Raw genomic sequence first — 13,972 nt, forward strand, 5'->3', positions numbered from 1 at the left:
GGGGTAGAGCACCGAGGGTAAAGGCGGCGCCCCGAGGCGGAGTGTGTAGTAAGCGGTGGAGGGGGCCCGTTCTGACCAGCAGGCCGAGAGGGAGGTGCAGCTGGGTGGGCCTAGCCGCACGTCGCACGCTTTTGAGTGTGTGACAGTCCCACTGGGGACGGAGGGTTGCTTTCCACCGGGATAAGCTCGCCACAGAGTTGGGAGGAGAAACGTGTAGCGCCAAGCACCAGGCGGGGGGAGGTTGCGGGATCTTTGCTGTCCAGGGTAAAATTGGTGTAAACTTGAGGGGCCGGTTTCGTAGCATGGTCCATCTGCAGACTGTTGCTGGATGAAGCTATCCCGCTCTCGCCCTCTCTGTCTTCTGCCGCTTTCTTTGTTTTGGTGGGTAAATTGATCTCTTGGATCAGCTCTGATTCAGTGGGAAACAAATCACTTTTTTTGTGGGTAGGCTTTTCTGTCAGATGGAACTGTTGATCTAATTGATTTTTCCTATGTATGATCCGTGGATGTGAGAATGTATGGTGATGAAAAAGGAAGGAAAATAGGCTTGTCTTTTCAACAGCAACTTGCTCTTAGATTATGCTAGTGTTAATGCTGTGATCTGCCTTGAACTTCAGAAACATGAACCCAGTTAGCAGAAGTGACTCAGCTAATGAATGGGCTGGCAGCAGAATCTCCTGGACCCCATTCCACAGGAAGGTGACCCATCGGGAAGCTGCGTGTTAGTAACATACTGTTTGTTTTGGTCTATAGCACAGTGATGCGTGTGTGCTGGCTCGTGGGGAAAGAGAAATGCAGTCAGCGAATAAAACTGCCACACTTGGAAGCAGTGGTAATTGGGCGTGGCCCAGAGACTGGGATAACGGATAAGAGGTGTTCACGGCAGCAAGGTAAGGTTTAGCTCAAATCCAGCTTTCTACATGTAGCAGCAACCAAACTTTTAAAGAGTGTGAGATAACGAGTACAGCACTCATGTTTATCAATAAACATCATTCTTCTGTTTGGCTAAATTACAGTGAAGCTAATGGACCAGTGTTTTGGCCTAATTCATAAGCCTGCTTTGAGCAGGGTCTAAATGGGAAATCACAGTTTTTCCTTGAAATCTAAACAAGCTTTCCTGAGGCTTGCTTCTGCCTTGTGGTCTCTTTCCCCTGCATGGTCCATAGTGTTGCCTGATTCTTGAAGTCATCAAGCTTTTTTTATAAGTGCTTATGGAGATCTCTGGGTCCTAAAAAATCAGAGGAGACACCTAAGAACAGGAAGTTCAGCTTTGTAAACTAAGGCATTGAACCTTAACATGAGTCCCCAGGCCCGCAGTCATGTTCCACTGCCTGCTCTCTTGCTTTGTGAGTGGCACTTCATCCCCCTAGTCTTCCACCAACTGATTTTTAGTACGTCTTGTTATTTTCTAGATGCACTGGGAGAATATAGAAAAATATCTGTGATCTATAAAATATTCCCCTTTACATCTTCCCTGCCTTATGTTTCTTCCCTGTGGACACAGTCCTGCTCCATGCCTTGTTGTCACAGAGGGCTGGTGAGAATAGCAAGAACGTGTAGAAGACTTCCACAGATATCACCTTTATTCTGAAGTAATTTTGCTGATCCATGATGTGTATAGGTTGGCTCTGTTTTACCTGTGGTCCTGGAAACAGAGGATGAGGCAGAAGTATTCTTTGCATGCACGCACGGAGACCAGCTTCAGAAGGTAGCAGATCTTAAAATACAGGAGTGTTTTCTGCAGGGAGTGTTTCAGCAGAGTTCTGGCCTTTTTATTTACACTGTTTTGTGACACTTTGTTCTTTCTTTCCAGTTCAGTTAAGGGCAGACTGTAACAAGGGGTATGTCACGGTTAAGCAGGTATGTTTTTAAATGGGTGTACAATATTTCTGATACTTACTGGGGCGGTTGTTGTACTTAAACTCCACAAATGCTGATGATTCTGATCACTGGGTTTGAAGGGCCTGAAGCTGTTTTATGACCAAGGAGAGCACAGCGAGTGGTCCTTGGAAGGGATCTGTCCTTTTTTTTTGTGTACCTCAATGGAAAGACTGCACTATCCTTCCAAATACACTCCAGTCTCAGATGGCCAGACTTGCAGCATCATGGAATGCTGCTGTGAATCCTCGACTTGTTCTTCCAGGCGCTATTTGGAGATTTTGGAGTTCTTCCCCTAAACTTGCTGATCTGCCTCCCGAGCCTTAAACGTCTAAAGCTGAGGCAGCCCTTCATTTAAGGTCAAATTGGTTCCTGTGTTAATGGGATTGGGCAGCTGTGGAAGGTTTTTGTTTTGATGGCTGGTGGAGCCAAAGGTGTGGTCACCTCTGGGAAGGGATGGGATGTGAGACAGCACTGGAGGTATTCTCATGTTACTAACAGGATGGATGTAGGCCTACTCTCTCATACTTATGAAGACCAGTATCCCTGAGATAATATGAAGGGGGAATTCTCTGGCTTGAGGTGCTGGGGCATGTATGTGTGCCCGCAGCATCAGCACGTGTGGACAACACATCAACGTGTTCTGCCTACTGAGGAGTAACCTTTTCTGTCAAAACGCCTCCAGAACTCAGTAAGCACAGGGACACCACCAGTATCCGGTGAATCTGGCAAAGATCTCTCGGACAGTTTTTCACAGAAGTCAGCCTTAGCCACAATTTGAATACTGTGTTACAGGAATCTCAGGGCTGGGAATACTTTCTGGTGGTGGATGCTAGCACGTTTTCGCTGGCTGCTCTAGAATTGCTTCCCAGGTGATTTGTGTGCGTCACAGGGTTCCAGCGATCAGTTGTTTGATAGCGTATTGGCCTGAGGCATGTGAAGTCTGCTTGACTTGAGTAAAACTGCGGAACTGTAGACTGAAGAGACGCTGACTGGAGTCAGGCGGGTGCTTCATCCCTGTGAATACTAAGTGATGAGAGGCACAGTACCATCTTGTGAAGCAGGCAGGTATCGCAGTGACAAAGCTAAAGAAACATTCTGTGACAGAGTTTATCAGTCATAGGGAAGAGCTGGTTTCCTAAAGCTTGTTTCATGCATAAACATTAACCAAAAGCATTTTGAAGTTGGAGACTCCTAATTTCCCTAGGGTCGCCCTCATGATCAGGCAAAATTTGTCTATCGAGCAGTCACTATAGGTTGCCCACACCACTTTGTGTTATCAGTTATGCCTGAGACAGAGGAAAATGTATTGCTTTTCAATTATCAGCTAAACTTCAGGTAACTTCTTGGTCTTTGAAACACTGTTTTGAGGGGAAAATTATTTTAGAGTTGCATAGAGCTGTAAACTGATGCAATGAAAGAGGCAGGTAAAAATTAGACATTGCTGTCCTCATTTTCTGCTAGAACAGAATAAATAACAGAGTTGGTTTCATGAAAGTGTAAGATGCGAAATGAAAAGAAAAACATTAAAATACAGATAGGCTGGTATATACTTTGCACAAGCTGAGGTGGACAGAGAGTTTAGCCTCTTGAAGGAACAGGCAAGTGGTGTCACTGTGAACACAGTCTTCTGTGGGCTGGAAAAGGGTTATCATCTTCAACTTGGGAAAGAAAAAAAGACAGAGGCAAGGAGCTGATTCCTGTGTAGTGGACTCTTCTGGGGGCTCAGAGAGACTTTTTTCCTGATTTTTTTTTTTTTTTTTTTTTTTTTGTCTACGCAGGAGGGAGTGTGTTGCAAGTGTTAGCAGTGGGCTGTGCTTGGTGAGCCAGCTTGGTGAGCCCGAACTCTTGAAATGAGCCAAAAGAGTGTCCTTATGTATTTGAAGGCAAATATGTTGACGGGACAGCATTTGGTAGAAACAGAAAACAAAATTAGTAAAAAAGAGAAGAAAGAGAAAGTAAAATAATTTGAAAACAGGAAACTTTCTGGGGAGATTGGACTGAAATAATTCATTAAAACTACTGTTACTCTTCAGAAATAATTGTTACTAAGGCTGTTACTACTTTAACAGCTGTTTAATAGGTTGTTATTTTTTTTGAGCAAAGTGTGGCATAGGTCTTGCATAACTCTGTAGCCAGCTGCTACAGAACTGTCACAGGGTCAGTATGCCCCTGAGGGTTGTGTGCTGAGAGCTGTGATTGCAAGACAGGGCCATAGAGAGGTGTCTCCAGCATTGGGACTTTCCTGATCCTCTAGAGCGGGTCGATGTGGGGAGGGGGTGCAGTGAATACAGAATGCATTTGCTTTCCAGGATATTGATATTCCAGGACAATGGAGTTGGTGAGTCCAGTTACAACATCATTTGCTATTTTTTTCTTTTTCTCCCTACCAAAGATAGGCGTCAACCCAACTAGTCTTGATCTTGTGAATATTGGCAAGGATGAAGAGGTGAAAATGAAGCCAGGCCAAGTTCTGCATATTGTGAATAAACTTTACCCCTACACGGTGCAATTTGCTGAAGAGTCAGGGAAAACCGTTACAGAAGCACAAGAGAAAGTACAAACCAACAAGACGCCACGTGAGGACTCCTGCGAGAATGATGATGTAGAGCTTGTGCCCAGAAAAACAAAGAAGATGGAGGTGGTGGATACACAAGGCAGTTCTGCAAATCCCGAGCTAAGCAATACTGGTGTATCTCCACATGAAGGAACTTCGTGCAAAAAGGCAAGTGTACTGGTATTAGTACTTGTGCTGTTTCTCCTGGGGTTGTCTCCTCCATCAGGGCTTTGGTCTTTTACTTTTGTGGGTACTACTGATGGGGAAGTGTCTCAGGTGAATACAGATCCTCAGAGTATTCAGAGCATGTGAGCTGACGTGTGCTGAGGCAAAGACTCTGCTCCTGACATTACCTGGGTCCTGAGAAAGTTACCTGGGACCCATTCTGACCTGAGCTGGAGGTGGATGTGTGTGAAGGGGCTTGCTTGTAGCGAGTGAGGATTTAATCTTGAGTTCCTGCTGCAGCTTCTGCTAGAAGGACAGTCCACATGAGCTCAGTTTAGCTGGAGTCACACAAGGATACTGCGCTGGCTCTTGAGATGAAACTGCTGTCTTACAAATAGACCAGTGGTTATCTAAAAGCTTACGCACAGAGAGTGGAACAACTTGACCCTCTTTTTTTTTGATTGCTTTTTTTTTTCCCCCCTTCTGCTTTGGTCATTCCTTATGATAGAACCATGTTTACATTAATGAATGTTACCAGCCAAAATCTTTTGTAAGGGAGTTTTTAGCCCTGCTGACATGGACAAAATAAAAGACTGCTTAGCGCATCTGGAACTGTAACAGTGCAGTTGCTGGAGGAGAAGGCACAGAAATGAAACAAAATTTCAGTCCCAGGTTGTGGTGGGTTGACCACTTACTTCATTTGTGAACTCAGGCTAGTTATATTAGGGCCAGATTTGTGGTGGTATGAGCAGGGAGACAGGACAATTCACACTGTTTCTCTGTCAGCACTATAATAATGTTTGAACATCTTCCTCTATAAGAATATGATGATCATCGTCATTGATAATGCCTGTAAAGTGATCTGAACAGATAAAACATTATCTGTTTTAAAAAAAGTGCACTCAAGGCACCTTCTATTAGGTGTTCAGTAACCCAGTTAAGAGATATCTGCTAGTGTTGGCTTGATCTTCCTGTGTCTTTCTTGTTTTCTGTACAAGCCACTCCTTGCATAATATAAAAAAAAAATTACATCTAAGAGTAGGGCCACACACCGCAACCACTTCTTTGTTCTGTGCAGAGCACCATGTGATAGAACAGTTAATAGAGATCCTTGTACTTCCTTTAGCCCTTGGGATCTGTGAAGCAGAGGGTCTTTTAGTAAAATAATCTGTCATCAATAGTAATCAACAACTGTGCCATAACATGTGCATGCAAATTATCAAATTCAAACAGATCTAGAGGTCCCTGTTGTTAAATTTCCAACATTTGAAAGACTTAACTTTGAATCTTAACAGTATTTTGTTAAAAATTTTCAGAAGTAGCTTTGTGGGGGCAGTTGGAGCAGGTGTGTTGGCATTTATAGAAAGGAAATAATTCAGCTGTCATTCAGCTGTTATTTTACTGTTGTATACTAGTGAAAGTACTTAACTGAAGACTTTAAAACATACAATTGGATTCTCAGTTCTCTTACAAATAATTTTTTTCCTTCTGTGCTTTAGGAACATTTAGGACACTGGAGTCAGGGTCTAAAGAGCTCCATGCAAGATCCAAAAATGCAGGTGAGAGCTGTACACTTGTACTTCACAGTAGTTCCTGTCTAACAAAGTTAAATGAGCTTGCTTTCTTCCTTCTGCAGTTGACTTTAATGATCTGATTAACCAGTGGAGTACTGCATAAGGGCTGAATTGTACTTGCATCTCTGTAGTAGCATTAATTTGGGAGTGTCTGCTATACTGATTTTGCAGAATGTCATTATCTTAATTATCTTCAAGCTCTCTATACTGTCAAATTTGGCCAACAGATTTAAAAAAGGTTGTTGGGAGAGAAGGCGAGCAGTGCAGTCACTTTGCTCAGGGAAACCAACTAAAATGGGGGTGTCGTTTGAAGCTGAGCAAGTAGTAGAGGTTCTGTTTTCCTGTGGCCATCAGCACTGCCTTGTTTCCAAGCATGGTGCAGTTTCCTGGTTTCCAGCAAACTCTGAACTGTAACACCTCCCTGCCAGCTGACAGGATGTGATGACCCCTGGCTCCTCCTCCACCCGGTGTCTTTGTGCCAACAGGAATTTCCTGGGTGCTTTCTTTTAACCTTCTGCAGATGCTCCAGAGGCATCTCTCTCCTCTGCTTCCCTGTGGCTGCATAATCGTTTTTCTTGAGCTCTTTTTTTGTTGTCTGCTGCTTGCTTTTGGGGAGGTCAGACTCAAAACACAGGAATCGGACAAATGTCTTTTGTGGCTGCAGTGTATACGCACTTTCTCGTTACTGTATTGTGAGCGGGCCCTGAGAGAATCTTCCCTGTCCATGTATAGAACCTACTTTCATTTTGTTTTTAAGTTACGGCAGATATACAGACAACTCCTTCTGAAAACCAAGCTTTTTAGCTCAACTCCAAAATAGGGAGAATGCTTTCCATCAATATTCCACTGTCTGGCAGAGTAAGGCCTGAAGCTTAGGTCCATTTAGCTTGGGTTTTGGCTGGCTGACTGCTGCGTGGCCATCTTAACATTAGAGATGTGTTTTTCCCTTTGTACTTCTCAGGAAGAGTATGTGTCCAGGAAGATGGATATCACAGACACCTGTGATACTTGGTTCTTGAATTGTGTGATTGCCCCAGCCTTTGTCCATTTGAGTTGAGATGATGTCCAAGGGTGAAGATCCCACAGCCTCATTGGGCCCCTTCAGGTGCTGATCACCCTCAGGCTGAAAATAATTTCTTTGATAACTAATCAGAAGGTCCCTATTTCTTGATTGACTTTTTTTTTTTTTTAAATTCAAGTCTAAAGTGTTGAACTGCATAGAGTTGTAGGAGAACTGGATGCCCATTCTCCTGGAAATGCCAGCAGTTTCAAATGAGTCTTTCTATGGGGAATGATAAAGCTATTGAAATACTTGCTTACTTTTTAGACATGAAGCTTAATCTTCATCTCTTAAGCAGAATTTCATATAGCACTTATCAAGACAGTGCTTTCTTGACCCAAAAGATAAGCTGGTTTTAAAACTGTTCTTTGAATGTTAGAACAAAAATAACTGTTTGTGACTTAGTGTTAGCTTTATTAGTTGTGATTCTGAACTAAATAGACAAACAGTAGAAGTCCTATCTTTGCTTTTTAATCAAGTACTAAATAAATAGTATTTAATATTAGCAATATTTCTTTATTCTGAAAACACTTGATCATGATCCCATTCCTACTGGCTGCATATGCAGACACTAATGTGTGTATATAAAAATGCGACAGCATCAACCAGTCTTGCTGCTGAAAGAATCAGTCCTATGATTTGCGTGCTGATACAATTTTAATCATCCTTCCTGTAGAGCAAGACTGATCAGCTCTGTATATAAACATATGAGAATAATTAGCAAAGATGACAAAAGACATCATCCATCTCTCACCGATAGATGTGCTGCTAAGAGATCAGAGACACAGCACACAGTTTCTGCTTCGGCACCTGACAGATTTTTATTGCCAGGGGCAGGTTGTCCCCCCTGTTCTCCACATGCTTTGATACTGTTTCTCTTCATCAGCTGCATCAAATTGTTGCAGAAGGCAAAACAAAATGAAAACCGGGGAAGAAGGGCATGATAGACGGGAATCTGTTCTCCTTTTTGTGATTGATCTTACAAAGTAGTATGAACTGAAGTAGCTCGGACATGAACGTTTTTGTCTCTGTATCGCCGGCGGAGGTCTGCAGCGCTGGGTACACTATTTGTAGCACCTCTGAGACTTGTGTTTCACTCCAGAAATCTGTGAAGGATTAGGCAGTCCAGTGCATTCCTACGTGCTCTATAGTGAGCACAGTGCTGTGATTTTTGTTTCAGTGACCGCAAAGCTTGAATGTAGCCTGATAGAAGCAGAGTTTCCTAGACCTCACTGGTATCTGAGTCCAGGTGATTTTTCAGGAGAGTTCATATCCACCTGTAGCAATAGTTAACTTATTGCTATGTAAGAATAGAAAGCTTTTTCCTTAAAGTATGTAAAGAGGGATGCTGGAACATCTCTCTGTAGCTGCCTGGTGCATGGTATGGAAAAGGGCGCATATCCTGGACCAACTTAGTTCCAGCAAAAGTCCTCCTTGAAGTGGAATGCTCTGCTGCTTGGTATTTCTCCCCATCTAGTAATCTTTCCTGGCTTTTTTCGTGGCAGTCCCAGTTGCACTAGCAACACATACTGTGCTTAGGGACTTGTGCAACCACAGTGGGACGTGCAGATGGATAGCATCTCAAAATCCACTAAATATAGTGCTTATGGAATAAGGTATTTAACTTTCAATCAGTAAATAATCTAGTTATTTGTTTTGCAAGGTTTACAAAGATGAAAAGACTGTAGTGATCAAGGATAAATATCCCAAAGCACGTTACCACTGGCTTATCTTACCGTGGGACCCCATTTCAAGCCTGAAGTCAGTCACCAGGGACCATCTTGAACTCCTGGAACATATGCATGCAGTTGGGCAAAAAATGATCGAACAGTGCCCTGCCAGAGAGAGTCTGGAGTTCAGACTGGGTTACCATGCTATCCCCAGTATGAGGTAAGACCTAGACGTCCGTCAGGTGGAGACCCTGTTCTTCCGGTTATACAGATTTCGGGCTAAGTCTGTAACGTGATCTGGCCTTGCTAAAGAACAACTTAGCCTCCTCAACGTTACAAACAGTTTGTTGTCCAAGTCCTTTGGGCGCAGCTGCGCACACACTGCCACGGGCATGCTGATGGGCTTCGCACGCGTCGTGGGTCAGGTGGGAAATGCCTGTTGGGTTCCCCTGGCAGCGGTCTGTAGCTGGGGCTACAGAACGGCTGTGGTCCAGTCCCAGCAAAAGAGGCCGCGCTGCCCACGGCCAAGTGCTAGGGCCATGGCTAGTGCATCCCCCTCCCAGCGCACCGATCTGGGATCAGAGAGTGACTCTTAAGCCTATCTAGTCCTGCCTGATACTGAGCAAGGATTCAAATCTTGTGTGTAAATAAGACCCAATATTATGGTGTCCAAATGCCTGTGGGTATTGCAGTCAGTGTTCCTAAGTTGTTCTCCAGTTCTCGGACGAAGCTTTGAGTCACCGATCAAGTACCATTCAGGTACTTTGCAAAGTTTAAACCTTTGGCTTATTAAAACCACTGTCTCTGCCTTTTTGGAGACTAGCAGGAGTATAGACTCCTAGTAGTTAGGGGCCAGTGGGATACGCAGACTAGTGTCCCTGACTTAAGTGAAACACTTGGCGTGAGACAGTGCTTCCAGAACAGACTGGGCTTCTTCTGTCGCAGGACTGTGGGTCAAACATGGTAAGACTGAGCCATAAGGCTGGCAGTCCGACTCTGCTGAATCGTGTTTGCAGCTGATACTACTGCAAAAGAACTTCAAGCATTAACATTATTCTTCTCTCTTATCTACATAATATATTTGTTTCAGTCAGCTCCATTTGCATGTAATCAGCCAGGATTTTGATTCTCCGGCCCTGAAAACCAAAAAGCACTGGAACTCTTTTACTACAGACTACTTCTTAAACTCTCAAGGTAATGATTAGGAAAGGTGTTTCATAACACATAATCCTGCTTGTGGGTTCAGGCTTCGGGCTTTTTTTCCAAACAAATGCATAAGCCATAAATTCTGTTGTAATAACTGAAAGGTTTTATGTAATTTCAGATGTTGTAGAATAGCACTAAGTAAAAGTCAACCGAATTTTGTGACTGGTTTAAATTAGGATGCAGTGATGACATGCTGTGCATGCGAAGCAGTGTGCAGGGATTCTGCAATGTCATGTGTTTCATGACACTATGTGGTCCTAATACCTCCTGTCTCTTATTTTATTTCAGATGTGATAGAGATGGTAAGAAGCAAGGGAAAAGTGATGGTGAAAGATCATGCCTCTGAACTTCTCAAACTGCCCCTCAGATGCCACCGTTGCAAACAACAGCTGTCCACTGTCCCACAGTTAAAGGAACATCTCAGGAAACACTGGCCAAAATGACTTTGCAAAAAAATCAATCTTACAACCTGTCTTCAGATTTCAGGCTACAACAAAGACCTTGAAATGTTAGTGGACGTGTATGTTTTTTGTTAACTGGAATGACAAGTGTAATGTGGGAAAAGGTAGCCTGGAAACAGCAGCATACTAACTTTGTGATAGCTTAGACAAAAAAAACCCAACATAAAATAAAGTGACTTCTGATTCAGAAGGTGTGTTTGCAGCTTTGTTGTGGTACTGCCACATTCATCTGTATGTGAACCAAAGTCTGGAAGAAGTGTTGTGCTTGGATGAAAGGATTTATTTTAATTCAGAAGCTGAGGCGCTGAGCCCAGATCAAGGTTTCTACTGAGAAAGGAAATGATTTAGAGGTCTTTCTCTTGATGTCTTCTGCCTGTCACTGAAGTTTCTCTTAAATGATAATGTTGTTCCCTTCTGCTACGGAGCAGGCGTCGCCCCTCAGCAGGGTGCCAGGGTAGTCTCTGCTCAGGCTCTGAGAGGGGCAGCCTATCTCTTTTCTGTACATGGATGTATTTAATCATTTATGTATAAAAATACATGTATAATGTGCAATGATCAGCTTTACTGCTCCCCAGGGTAATAAACTAGCGAGGTTTGCAGTTGCTTGGCTGTGTATGTTGAGATTGGTACAGAAATTGTGTGGTTTAATGCTGCCCTGTTTCTCCACATCCGGATGTTGGTGAGGGTCTATCATTTGATTGTCATCAAGATGTGAACTCCCAGGGAGGCAGCAGAGCAGTAGTAATAAAAATCTGGTTTGTAGGGTTTAATTTCATTCTAAGCCCAGCTTTGACTCGTTAAGCAAGATGCCTTCTGGGTAAAATTGCTGTCGGTAAAAGAGCACACAGAGCTTTTGTTACACAAGGAGAATGCTCTTTGTAACTCGTGATAACGTATTCCGTGGGGAGAGGGTGTTCTTTTCTTCCGTGCCCCCATGCAGCAGCGTGTTATTACACAACACTCATGGGGCAAATGGTGACCTGTTGCTGCTGGAAAAGAACAAAAAAAAAAACTGTAGTGGAATTGGGGGACAGTAAGGGTGAGGGGTTGGCTGTAGCCTAATTTCAAACACCAGTCACACTTTAGTTTTTGCTGACATTAATAATACGCCTTAATTTAGAAAGCAAAACTTTAAAAAGCGAGAAACAATGACAAAAGCACAGCCAGTCTAGGGATTCACTCCTGACACAGTCAAACCAGGGCTCCCCTTGGCCCAGAGGTGAAGTAGTGCTAATGCTTAGCAACAGGAACTGTTTTGGACCAAAAGCAATTGCAAATGCTGGAGAACCATGGTCTTGCTCAGATGGCAGACGCGGGCCAGAAACGAAAGCCATGCTGCTTCACAGTTAAATGCACTGTTTATGCCCCACAGCCCATCACATCTGGGTGGGTGTCATGTTTTTTGGTACCTCTCAGAGCAGGTCAAAGTGAAGCACAAACACCTGCAATCCATCTATATAGAAATGGTGCGCAGCTATCTAAGCCACGATTGTTACACACTTGCATGCAGAGCACCGGTTTCTGAGTTGGCAAGCCTATGTATGATGTCATAAGTAAGTAGCATCAGTAGAATCACTGCCACCAGGGCTCCAGGCACGTGTCCACTGCTTGTGCTGACCCCAGGTGGAGTGGTGAAAGGGTGATGCTACTGAGAAGCATGTCAAGCACTCACTGTGTGAAGTCACAGCTGTACAGGAAGGGTCTGCAAGATTGGCAGCAGCGGACGCAAGCTGTTTGAAGCCCATAAGGGACAGCCACATATCTGCGACCAAAGGTAGCCTCAAGGCCATGATGGAAACTAAAGCAGTAGTCGTAGACATTGGCACAGGTTACTTCAAGTGTGGCTTTGCAGGGGACTCACGGCCTTCCTACATTTTTTCATCTACGGTTGGTAAGCCCATACAGGAGACTGGGAGCAATCAAAAAGAAACCTTTATTGGAAAAGAGCTTCAGAATAGCAGCGTACCCTTAACACTCAGCCCCATAAGACATGGCATAGTGGTGGACTGGAACTGCGTCCGAGACACTTTGGAGTATATTTTCCAGACGGAGATGAAGATTCAGCCAGAGGACCATGCTGTTCTGGTGTCAGTGCCTCCTCTGTGTTCCATCACTGACAAGGAGAGATACGCTGAGATGATGTTTGAAGGATTTCACATGCCTGCTGTCCACATTGCCTACCAGTCCCATTTATCCATGTACTCTTACGGAAAAACCTCAGCTCTCGTGGTGGAAAGTGGCCATGGCGCTTCATATGTGGTTCCCATCTATGAAGGTTATGTTATACGTAGCATCACTGGGAGAGTAGATTATGCTGGTTTGGACATCACACGTTTTCTCATGAAGTTACTAAATGACTCTGGAAACGTCTTCACAGAACAGCAGCTAAACATCGTACAAGATCTCAAAGAAAAGTGTTGTTACACTTCTCTAGACCTCACACGGGACTTGAGTTTGCCTGTTGAGAACCAACAAATGGATTATGAGCTGCCAGATGGACACCTCATCACTGTAGGCAAGGAGAGATTCCTTTGTGCTGAAGCGCTCTTCAAACCAGCCCTACTTGGCTCACAGCAGCCAGGGCTTTTGCAGCTGACACTCACCTGTCTCCAGAAGTGTGACGCTGACATCAACAAAAAAATGGTGGGGAATATCCTGCTGTGCGGGGGCAGCACTATGATGGAGGGCTTTGCCGACCGTTTCCAGATGGAACTGGCCAAGATGTGCCCCAGTGACAACTTCATCACAGCCGCGTCCCCTCAAAGACAGTCTTCTGTCTGGATTGGTGGGTCTATTCTGGCCTCACTCCGCTCTTTCCAAGAGCTCTGGGTTTACAGGAGTGAATATGAAGAACATGGTCCTTCCTGCATTTTTAGGAAGTGCTTCTGAGGAAGATACTGGGTGCCTTAGAAAGACCAGTGTTGACAAAGGGTACCTGAATCAATTCAAGAACGCCTCCCTTCCGCCCCTTGCTGTAATTAAGAGATTTCTGCTGGAGCTGTTATTATTTTAGTGATATTGTGTGCCTCAAATACGTGTTTTCTTTTGTATTTTGTATTTAATTTTTATTTATTTATTTTATTTAATGAAGCTAGACAGCAGACAGGTGACAAACTTCTACTCTTCACGAGAGAATCAGGCTTCCATACAGCCACGTTTGCTCAGAAATTGGAACATTTCTTCAGCTAACTCTATACTTCTGCACTAATGGCTTACTTCAATTCCTGGTAACTGCATCTGGTGTAAGAGCCTCCACAGAGCTCAGAAGAGAAAATTCAATGTGTCTGTAAAGACAGCAGCTAAGGCAGAATATATTTCAAGATGACATGCATCACTAAGAAAGCAAAAGAGCATCCCAGCAGAAATCAAGGGAAAGCAGACTCGTGGTGCTGCTGAAAAGA

General features: G+C 43.9%; 2 protein-coding genes across 3 annotated transcripts; both read left to right on the plus strand.

Annotated features, from left to right (window-relative positions):
- Window positions 1-344: 344 nt before the first annotated feature.
- On the plus strand, window positions 345-10,754 carry APTX (aprataxin). Of its 2 annotated transcripts, XM_009574397.1 has the most exons (8): window positions 345-385; window positions 754-890; window positions 1,814-1,860; window positions 4,274-4,603; window positions 6,100-6,159; window positions 8,898-9,124; window positions 9,995-10,098; window positions 10,399-10,754. In XM_009574397.1, exons 2-8 carry the CDS (start codon window positions 761-763, stop codon window positions 10,551-10,553), a joined length of 1,053 nt encoding a protein of 350 aa, XP_009572692.1. In that variant the 5' UTR covers window positions 345-385; window positions 754-760; the 3' UTR covers window positions 10,554-10,754. The 2 variants fall into 2 exon arrangements, with proteins under 2 accessions (XP_009572692.1, XP_009572690.1); XM_009574395.1 differs by lacking the exon at window positions 345-385 and having other exon boundaries at window positions 761-890; window positions 4,274-4,360.
- A 1,605-nt stretch (window positions 10,755-12,359) lies between these two features.
- LOC104074320 (actin-like protein 7A) lies at window positions 12,360-13,460 on the plus strand. Its single transcript, XM_009574398.1, has one exon. The coding sequence runs from the start codon at window positions 12,360-12,362 to the stop codon at window positions 13,458-13,460; it is 1,101 nt and encodes a 366-aa protein (XP_009572693.1).
- Window positions 13,461-13,972: the final 512 nt, after the last annotated feature.

Source organism: Fulmarus glacialis, unplaced genomic scaffold (genome assembly GCF_000690835.1).
Source record: "Fulmarus glacialis isolate BGI_N327 unplaced genomic scaffold, ASM69083v1 scaffold25063, whole genome shotgun sequence".
Taxonomy (NCBI): domain Eukaryota; kingdom Metazoa; phylum Chordata; class Aves; order Procellariiformes; family Procellariidae; genus Fulmarus; species Fulmarus glacialis.

Excerpts from the sequence above, each read along its gene's own strand:
- APTX (XM_009574397.1), top strand. The coding sequence starts at position 761 with ATGCGTGTGTGCTGGCTCGTGGGGAAAGAGAAATGCAGTCAGCGAATA. Across the intron at positions 1,861-4,273 it reads GGTATGTCACGGTTAAGCAG|ATAGGCGTCAACCCAACTAG; the intron begins GTATGTTTTTAA and ends TCCCTACCAAAG. Across the intron at positions 9,125-9,994 it reads CATGCTATCCCCAGTATGAG|TCAGCTCCATTTGCATGTAA; the intron begins GTAAGACCTAGA and ends TATTTGTTTCAG.
- LOC104074320 (XM_009574398.1), top strand. The coding sequence starts at position 12,360 with ATGATGGAAACTAAAGCAGTAGTCGTAGACATTGGCACAGGTTACTTC.